At 39.5% G+C, this 10,335-nt stretch overlaps 1 protein-coding gene across 3 annotated transcripts in view; it reads right to left on the reverse strand.

Moving 5' to 3' along the window:
• GRIP1 (glutamate receptor interacting protein 1) overlaps positions 1-10,335 on the reverse strand; it is a 110,735-nt gene that overhangs the window by 76,185 nt on the left and 24,215 nt on the right. For all 3 annotated transcript variants that reach the window (XM_008589762.1, XM_008589761.1, XM_008589764.1), the window contains one exon: positions 2,842-2,922. In XM_008589762.1, coding sequence (XP_008587984.1) covers positions 2,842-2,922 — 81 coding nt within the window. The remainder of the gene's footprint in view (positions 1-2,841; positions 2,923-10,335) is intronic.

A 10,335-nucleotide genomic window follows, 5' to 3' on the forward strand; every position in this document is an offset into this window, starting at 1 on the left:
GGGATCCGAACCCTCGGACGGGAGCGCCGCCGCGCTTCCCAAGCGGCGCACTATCCAGTGCGCCACCGGGCCGGCCCGTAGTTGGCATTAGATTTTGTGGCCGAGTGCTATGCTTAAAATATTTTACAAAGCTCTATGTGTTGTAAATAATGATCATCAGCAAAGTCACTAACATTTGCTGGGGTTCACAATGTGTTCTAGGTACTTTACAGATAATAACTCATTTAATTTTGTCAACAATGCTGTGAAGAAGGAAATATGTACACCATTTGATAGTGGAGGGAACTAGGGACAGAGCAATCTAGGGAATTGGTGAGTGGGGCAGCCTGGGCTCTAAGTCCTTGCTCTTAATCATTTTCAAAGTCAAGTCTTCTTCAATCCATGCATCAGCCTCTGCACAAACATCTAGGTTCATCATCTCCCTGAAAGGCTCATTTCCTGGAGTGCACAGTGCTTAGTAGAACATTGTTTCTGGGTAATTACTTCTTATTCATTCACTCCACACATGTGAGTACAGGTATTCAGTAAGCACCTTGTATGTGGCAGGAACTGTGCCTCAGGAGTTTACTATCTCATAACATTGAAAATAGACTCTGGCTCTTTTTTTTAAAGCAAATTCTGCTTTCTCAACAGGCAAAATACGTGTATTTTCCACAAGGAAACACCAACTCAGCACGGTGAAGATTAGTTGGGTACATGGAGCTGTAGCTCTAGAAGGACTGACAAGCATATTTGACAAGCTTATGCATCATTTCTCCATCCAGGAATCGCATAACACTTCTACCTTCCATGCACAGCACTTGCTTCTGCTTGGCTGGCATTCAAGCCATTCTTGTGGGGGCTTGGAGGTTGCAGCTATCATTGGTATTAAAATCAGTTTCAGAACTAATGCTTAAAATATATGAAGCACCATCATAAAGTATAATTTTAAATGATTCTTTATTTAAATAAAACAAATATTTTGTAGCTGTGTGGACATGGCTACATCAAACAAATTGAACATATAAATATCTACTTCTAAAAAAGAAATATATCTCAGGATTATTTTTTATATGGATACTCTTCTGAATAAATTATATTTTTATTTATATTAATTTTTAAGACTACATCTATTGTATAAAACAACCCCCAAAAGATCATTTTCCTAAATTAAAATTTGAGAGTAAAATGACTGGCAGTGGTGATAGAAGCTTCTGAGGAGTAGCTGTTCTCAGAATACCCGCCAGCAGGAAACATCTGTAAGGAGAGAATGTGTGATCTTAAATCTCAGCATGGGGTTCAGGGCATGGTGCACACCCAGAATGTATTTACTGAGTGAAGCAGAAGAAGGAAGGAATGGAAGGGAGGCAGGGCCTCTGCGTACAGCTGGTAGGTGTGTACTACACTACTCCAAGACGTACCACTTTCACAGCCAGTTCTGATGAAATAAATGAATGGAATAAACAGAATGAAGGAGAAGGGGTTGCAAAAGCCACCTTGAGCCCCAGATATTTTTGGAACAGTAAATTCTTTTGTGCTCTCCCTTAATTTCTGTCACCACAGCTGTTGACAGAATAATGACATACTATTTTTGCTTCATCGTTAATAAGTTGGGTTAATAAATTATACCCAGTTAAAGGCATAAATGACTTTAGTAACACCTAGAACAGGGTTGGAGTCTCCAAAATCCCATTTCATCTTTCCACTTTTCTCCCAATAGACCACATCGAATTAAAGGGGATATAGGTTCTCTCACATACATATGGCTTCTTGTTCTTAACATTTACTCTCAATTGTAGTATAACTCTTTTTAGTGTTACAGTAGATGTGTGGTTTATTGGTTAAGAATAAAATTTCATTTTGAGTTTTAAACTTACAGCAACAAAGTTGAATTGGACAGCCCCCTTTCACACTACCCAATTGGGAACTCTTTTTATTTCTTTTTGCCTTAACCACCGACGAAAATGCTATCAACAGAGTGTACTGAGGTACTTTTATGCAGCTTTGTCAATCTTTCTAGAAGGGACCACCTCTTGGTCACAGTCATTGTCTCTACATCTCCTTTGGTCTTTATGCATTTGTCATTTGCTTCATTTTCTTGGGGCATTTATGGATGAACTTAGTTTATGGATATTAAAAGTAAAAAAAAAAACCTCATTGTCCATTCTAGAAAAGTCTTTTGGGGCTGAAATTTTCAAAGTTGTTTTACCAAACCAGTTATACACTAGAGCTTGAGGAAAGGAGGGGATTAAACACATTTATGTGCTGTGCTTTTCCTTTCGGTTTAGTTACCCAGACACCCTGCACCATGGAAGAATTCAGAATTTTACTAAAGTGAGAGACATTGTGTTAGTCTTGTGAAATGGATTATAGATGCATAGTGTACAGATGGGAAGATAGCCTTAAAAGTAAATGTGTGATTTTTGTTAAGTAGATTATCATGAAAACAATCCATAAAGTACTAAAATGTAGAGAATCTATATGCATTTATCTGTTCATCTAATTATTTATGGGGGGTGTGAGACATATATTTCTTGAGTACTTACTTATTACTTGCTAGGAACTATACTAGGTACATAAATATGCTATTTTACTTAATATTTAAAACAATGCTATATTTTGCAGATATCCCTATTTCTATTTTGCAAATAAAGAAACATAAGATCAGAGAGAGTTTAAGTAACTTGCTCCATTCACACAGTTAGTAAGTGCTGGAGGTGTGGCTGGCTCCACATTTTGGTTTCCTGACATTGAAACTTGGCAATGACCCTTAAAACACTTGCCACACCTGTAAACCATTTGACAACACAATTTTCTGATATTTTTAAAATTTCATATTTTAAAAATGTAACTTCTACTTACAACTTATGGTTATTCCAAGTTCCACATTGTGCTTCTTAGGGAGCTTTACATGAAAAGTTCCACTACTTGGGATGACAGACTCTGTAATTTCAAAACAAAAAAGAGTATATTTATAAAACACCAAGAACACTGGAGCACCATTCAGTGAAAATGTGCCAGGAATATATGCATCATAATCATCTATAGTTAAAGCTGTAGGAATTGAAGTAAGGTGGACGCCTGTAAGATCCTGGTAAACTAAGCTCCTGGTGATAAATATGTTCTACCCATAGGCAACTGTGCGTAATTCACAGCAACAGTTGAGCTCAGTAGCTCTCAAGTGTGATGTAAGTACCATCAACATCAGATTTACCTGGATCCAAGTTAAAAATACAGACTCCTAAATCACCCCAGATCTATGAAATCAGAATCTCTAAAGATGGAGCCTAGAAATTTGTATTTTAATCATATTCTCAAGGTGATTTCTTATATTAAAATTTAAGAATCCCAGGTCTGATTATATTTTTTTCCCCAACCATATTTTCCCAGAGTTTATTATTCAGCAGGGTTTTTTTGGTTTGTTTTGTTTTTTTCCATTTGTTATTCGAAGGTAGCTGGGGAAATAGATTACAGGAGAGGTGTCAGTTTGTAGATTGGGGGTGGGGGTGGGGATGTGCCTTAATTTGTAATGTGAACAGTTAAAAGTACAATTAAAGAGATAGAAGCAGGGGGAATATTCAAAATATTTCACCACCAGAATGGCATTAGCCACAACCAATCAGACTGGATGCTTATGACAGACTTGGAACAGAGGGACCCAGGAGGCCCCAAATGCACCAAGGATGACCCTTTAGTTTTTGGGTCACAGGGAGCTCCAGGAAGTCCCAGAGAGGACCAGGGAGCACTGAAACAGGGTGAAGGTGGGCTCAGATATTGCCCAGCCAGTTTAGAAGTAAACTAATATTGTAGCAGTAGAGAGAGAACCCGTGGGCACTGGCTGAATCTCAACCCAGGACAGAACTAAGTTGATTTTACAAGAACCTAATATTTGAGAAAGGAAGAAATTATTACAAATTCTTAAATATACTCTCCTTAAAATTTCTTTTTTTTTTCCTTTTTGTCTTTTTTTACTGACCGGCAACGGGATCGCAACCCTCGGTGTTGTGCCCGCACTGTGCTCAGCCAGTGAGTGGGAACCGGTCTCCACATGGGATCCGAACCCTTGGCGGGAGCGCCGCTGCACTCCTAAGCGGCACACTCTCCAGTGCGCCACCAGCCAGTGAGTGGGAACCGGTCTCCACATGGGATCCGAACCCTTGGCGGGAGCACCGCTGCACTCCTAAGCGGCACACTCTCCAGTGCGCCACGGGGCCGGCCCCTTAAAATTTCTTTAACATGGAAAGAAATTTTCCATGGAAGACCTTTAACTAATGATAAGGTTAAAATGGAAATATCCTTTGAAGAGATAACATCTATTCATATTAAGTTGCTAATAACTATAGTCCTTTCTTGAAGGTTTTGGAAAGAAGTGCAGAGAGGGGTCAAGAGCAGAGGAAACACTAGCATAAGGGGGGGCCTGTGTGATGGCAACAAAACCACTTTTACGGCTTGGTTAGCTTGTCTCAAGGCTAGCTCCTCATCCAGTACCCAGAGAACTAACTACAGTGGCTGTGATGAGGACTGAACTATTAGGCTTTCACACCACTCGTTCAATTTGTTAGTACGTATACAAAACTCACTTTGAGTCTCTGCAAAGCAGAGGTGAAGGTCAGGACTGGACTCCTGGAAACAGAGCTGGAGCGCCCCCTTCCTTTTCCTGCCTGAAATTGCTCTTTGTGGCCTCTTGTCCTTACCCATGAGAAATTCAGGCAAACACTTTTACAAGACCCGAATCTGATCTTCCAAATGAGCAGATTTGCCATAGAATTGGAGAACACAATAAAAATTTGATTTCCCTGGGCCCTCTAGGCTTCCAGCAAGCTACCAGTAAGAGAGGATCCCTAAGTTGCCCTTCAGGCTCAGTGGTGCTGCTGGGTCTTCCCTCTCTGGCCTCCTCCTTCTGGCTCTGTTTTTCACTCACTTCAGAGGGGAGTGAGGGGCTTGGCTGCCTTTTGCATTTCTTCCCACTCTTAACTCTCCCTGAGACCAGGTGAGCATCACAGACTGAGTTAATAACTTTGGCTTCGCTGTTGTCCTCAGTAACACTCTGATGTGCCAGGAAGTAAACCCACCTATATTTATTTGTTTATTTTTTCATTAAGAATTTGTATCCTCCCTATTTCCCAATAGGATTCAAGATAGATAAAACTATTTATTTCCCCCAATAGATGTCAAAAAGACTGGCTAATTTTGATGTATTGGGGCAGAAACAAAGAAATGAAATAGGTAAAAAACACATAGGTGTACTTCACTTCCTGACTTCAGGTGCTGCAAGTGTCATAAATATTTACTTCCAAAATATCTCTTCTATTCATGCCTTCCCTTCATCTCTTTCCTGAGTGAGAACCCACTTCCCATTCCAACAACAAAAGGCAAATTGCCACCTTCTTTCTACCTCCAAAGTGACTGTCTAAGAACTTGGAATTAGCATGCAGACTCGGGGCAGAGAGGGCCTTCGGAAGTGGCCAGTTTTTACCCATGTGCACAAAGAGCCAGTCTGCTGAGAGAGGGAAGGAAGAAGCAAGTGTACATGAGGAGAAAGCACGAGATCTTGGGGAGAGAGACTGCACTTGGCTTTGAGAGCTCCTGACACCTGGTTTGAGCCTCTCCTGGCTGTGTAACACAGGTTGCGCTTCCAGTAAATGCTTCCTTCCTGTCTATACTAGCTGGAGAGCACTTCTGTTGCTTGCAACTGAAAGATCCCCAAAGAATGCATTGATTCACTAGAGGAAAGGATGAGAGCTAAGCAGAAAGTTGTCACACATGTGTTCACGGGAGTAGCAGAAATAATTTAATTTACTTGGATAAAGGCATGTGAGTGTTCAAAAGTAAATGCATAGGAAACTTTGCTCCTTGGGGAACTCATTTCATGCAGTTATGACTGTTTTAGTGTTTTTTGTTTTAGGAAAAATTTCCCTGTGAAAAAGGAGGACAGCATATTGCATGTTTGCATATAAAAGGATGCTTCAAAAAGTTCATGGAAAGATTTGCATTACCTTTTAATTCCTTTTTTTCCATGAACTTTTTGAAGTACCCTGGTATGTATCTCTGTGTGTGTGTGTGTGTGTGTGTGTGTGTATAAAACATCTTGCCTGTGATGCTATGCTTATAATCACGCAAGTGCGGTCCATGAATCACAAGGGCTGGAAAACACTGCTCTAGAATAGTTACTATAGCAACATTTGCTTTTATAAATTTTTAATGCAGGAAACCTTGACCAAGATTAACACTGTTAATGACACTGGAGGAGATATTATCACTTCCTAGAAAACAGTAATGGATCACTTTTGACTATATAAGATTTGAAATATTCATAATGATGAACAAATATCAACTAATGAATCTCTTTGATCAAGCTGTGGCTTCATTTTAATCTTTAAATGCCAACATGATTTATTTTATATTTGGTATTTTTTCTCTACATAATTACTTGGCTGTTAAAGCACATTTAATCTGGGGTTTCATAAAGAAATACTAGTAAAGAGGATAAAGATGCAATATTTGGAAAAGACAACAGATTTAGAGTAAGTAAATAGAATCTGAGAAAAAATGATGTTTACGTCGTTAGACTCCTATGTGATTACTGTGTGTTTCCCTGGTTTTGCTTTATCTTTGTTAACATTATAATTAAAAACATGTTTAGGTAAGCAAAGGTTTCCTCCTTTCCGATTGGTCTGCTTTTCTGTCAGAAGCACTCATTGCTGGCACGGTACGATAACTGCAATATCATAAGTCATCAACTTGGATACCCTTGTGCAGAATGTAGATGTTTAACTCCCACCCACTCACAGAAAAGCACTAGGGGTTCTGGTGATGATGGCAAACATCATTTGATTGGGTTTTCACTAAGACTTCTTTCCAGAACAAAGCTGAAGCTGAATTTTTTACAAGAAAATAACTCCAGAGTTAAAGTAGAAACTTCAAGTACTCATGATATTAATTGTAGGCGGGTATTTAAGACAGTATTGAACAAGGCAAAATGTAAATTGTGCATATGCTATGATTATAACCTTAAAAAATGACATATTTGGTAAATAATTTTGGTAAAGGAATGTAAAAATTTAAACTTTTATTTATTAGAGGGATGGGTTTATGAGCACTTTCAACTTAAAAAAAAAATGTCCATTAAAGTTAGTGCAATGTTGTTTGTACAGCAGTACCTAATTAAAGAGATAGATTTAGGCAAAAGAGTACTCACTGTCAAGCTTTTTAACCACCCTATGTCACTTAAAATAATATAAAGATATTTTATTTCTGAAACCTAAGGGTTTGGGAATTAATATTTGGGTATAAAATATTTCTGAGGAAGAATTTTGAAAATGAATGGCTCACATCCAGACAATTAGGGATGAATCCAGGACAGGGCAGTCTTGAAATAGCTCACATCCAGAGATTCCCTTCCAATGTCCCAAGTTCTCAGCTGGCTAAAAAAGATTTTTCTAATTCGAACAGTTTCCAGCAGATTCCAGTAGATTGGTAATGACTAACTAGAGTGTTTTCTTGAACATTCTGATGCAGTGTCTGGGCTCAGCAGGAAAACACTGGTATCAATTAGTGGTGTCTGCCATGAGCAAAGGAGGAAGGAAAGACAAGATGCAAACATATTTTTCCTTGCCCTATTTTAGATCACTGTATCCATTTTAAATGGGCTGCTTTCTGGAACAATCAAGAGCAAGGGGAGATGACCTTAGGCTCATTTTTTCCTGTCCCTTATCAAGTAAGCTGGGACTGAACTAATTGTTTTAATAGATATGGTCCCTATTTTTTAGGAGCTTAAACCTAAGATATTAAAGTATTCAATCAACAAATATTAAAATACACATATACATCAAATATGCATTAAACAACAAATTTCAAAGATACACAAAAAATAAAAAATGCATTTATAGCAAAAGTAAATACTTAGGTACTGCTTATTGGTAAGGTCAAATTGTGCTGGTCATTTCACTACTGGAATGTAGTGAGTATTTGCTACTGAATGTCATCCAGGGGACAGGACAGCCACCTCTCTGCAACAAAGAATGTCAGTAGGGCAGAGGTTCAGAAATCCCTCTCTAATTGTTTCATGCTAACATCTCTTTGAGAGGTAGTGTAATATGATATGGAAAAGACAGGCTGCAAGTCAACAGACCTAGATCTACCATTCACTTTAATGTATGACCTTGAGTTTCCCCACCTGAGCCTCAGTTTTCCCATTTATAAACAGATGAAAATATTAGATTGTAGTCTTTTCACCCCTAATGCTCTGTCATTGTACTAAGTACATTCGGGGTTGAGGAGACAGCCTTCTTTGAAAACCATATGTTCACTTCCATCTGACTCATCCTCGCAGGGTCCTTCTCTCTGATTCCTACTTGGTCACGCTGCTAGGAATGGAAGGATGCCAAACCTAAGCTGTGACAATTAAATTCTTTCTTCTGAGAATTAGAAATTAGAACTGGCTGGGCACTCTAGCAAAGATGGGACAACCATGCACAATAAAAGGTCGGAGAAAACTTGTCCACAGAGACAAATGGAGTGGATATGCAGAAATGAGCATCACTGAGAGACCAGAAACCCCAGAGAAACAGTGGGTATGATCTCAGTTCTTGATGCAAACCAAGTTCCTGATCCAGTCCCTCAAGAGAGCCAAATGTACTTCATCCACTCACGAGAACCTCCTGCATTCCACATACTACTTTGGATGCTATGGGTACATTTGTGAACAAAAGGCATAAAGTCCCTGATCACAGATTATTCTACTGGAGAAGAGAAACAATAAATAGTTATCTATTACATAATAGAACATCAGAGCATGAGAAGGTCTAAGAAGAACCATAAATCTGGGCAAGAGGATCGAGAGAGAGAGATGGTAAGGGAAGGCTCCTCTGAGCAAGTGACATTTCAGCAAAGACCTGAATGAAGTGAGCAAACCACCCCAAACATTTCTGGGAGGAGCTTTCCAGGCAGAGGACACAGCAGCTGCAGAGCTCCTTTGATGGGACTATGCTGTGCATATGAAGCGCAGCTTGTTCATACTCTGCTCTGTATTCCAAGTCCTGCCACTCTTCTGAGGGATGTCACTGTGTCCTTCTGTCACAGTGCATCTCCAATTTCCAAATCTCCCTTGGTTGAATGTTCTTCATCTCCACTGTACTTCATTTCAGCAACTCACTACCTTGAGCCTTGCTTGTCCTTCTCTGAACTTCCAGACTCTGTCACTTTGACCTCAATCTCCTAGCTGTTAGTGCTCCCTTTCCTTTCTCTATACCCATTTCTCTTCCTGAAGACCCCTACTTCCTTAAGTCCTCCCTTTCTTCTCAATCTATCAGGCTAATCAGTAATTGATTACCATCCTTCTCCAACTTAGATTCTTTCAAACACAGGCAGTATAGTGTAATGGTTAGAGCATGGCCTTTGAGGCCCAACTGCCTGGTTTAAAATTCTAGCCTACCATTAACTATGTGTGCTTCAATTTTCTGAGGACATCATAATAGCAACCTCTGCCATTGCCATTATAAGGATTAAATGACCTAGAGCACACACAGTGCTTAGAAAAGTGACAGGCCACAAAACAAGCATTTGATATATATTATCATGATAACTATCATGCTATTATTGTGATGATTCATCTGCTCTCCCAGCGACAGTTTGACCCTCCTTGACTCAAGTTTTTCTTCTGTTGAAGCTTCTCAGGAAATCACAATCTCTGGCTCAATCTCATCATCTATTTTTTCTGTTCTTATTCCTCAGCAGCTGAGGTCTCCTGAAAAATGAACTACTTCACCATGCAGGTTGGCACTGCTATAAACGGAGAGCTTTCCAGATGCTTGGTCTACCACCTAGCATGACAATCCCTTTACATGCTTCTGGTTGTTTTTCTCACTAATTCCCCCCATTTGCTATTCTACGCCTTCATTTTTTCCAGATCCCCAAGCTTCTGACCCTTTCACCCTTGCTTGACAGTTCGAACATGAACTGCGTAAACAAACTAAAATGTATTTATATTCTCAGCTTTTCTTCGAACTCATACGAAGAGGCCTACCTTCTGTCCTAGACTAGTTACCTACTAATGTTCTAGATAACTTCCCCTTCTCTTTCATTTGGGGATCTAATTCTACCAATTATTTCTTCTCTTCCTCATTAATTTCAGGTCCTAAACATGCTGAAATCTCCCCGGTCTTTACAAAACAAGACAACAAAACAAAACAAAATAACACCACTTTGAACTCGGAATCCCCCTCTATCTGTTGTCCTATCTCCTTTCTCTACAGCTAAATTTCTTGACCTTGCCAAATGTCCCCTGGGGCAAAATTGACCCTGGTGGAGAACTACTGAATAGAGGCTATGAGGCAATATAAAATAGAGCAAAGACTA

Source organism: Galeopterus variegatus, unplaced genomic scaffold (assembly GCF_000696425.1).
Source record: "Galeopterus variegatus unplaced genomic scaffold, G_variegatus-3.0.2 Scaffold5641, whole genome shotgun sequence".
Lineage (NCBI taxonomy): Eukaryota > Metazoa > Chordata > Mammalia > Dermoptera > Cynocephalidae > Galeopterus > Galeopterus variegatus.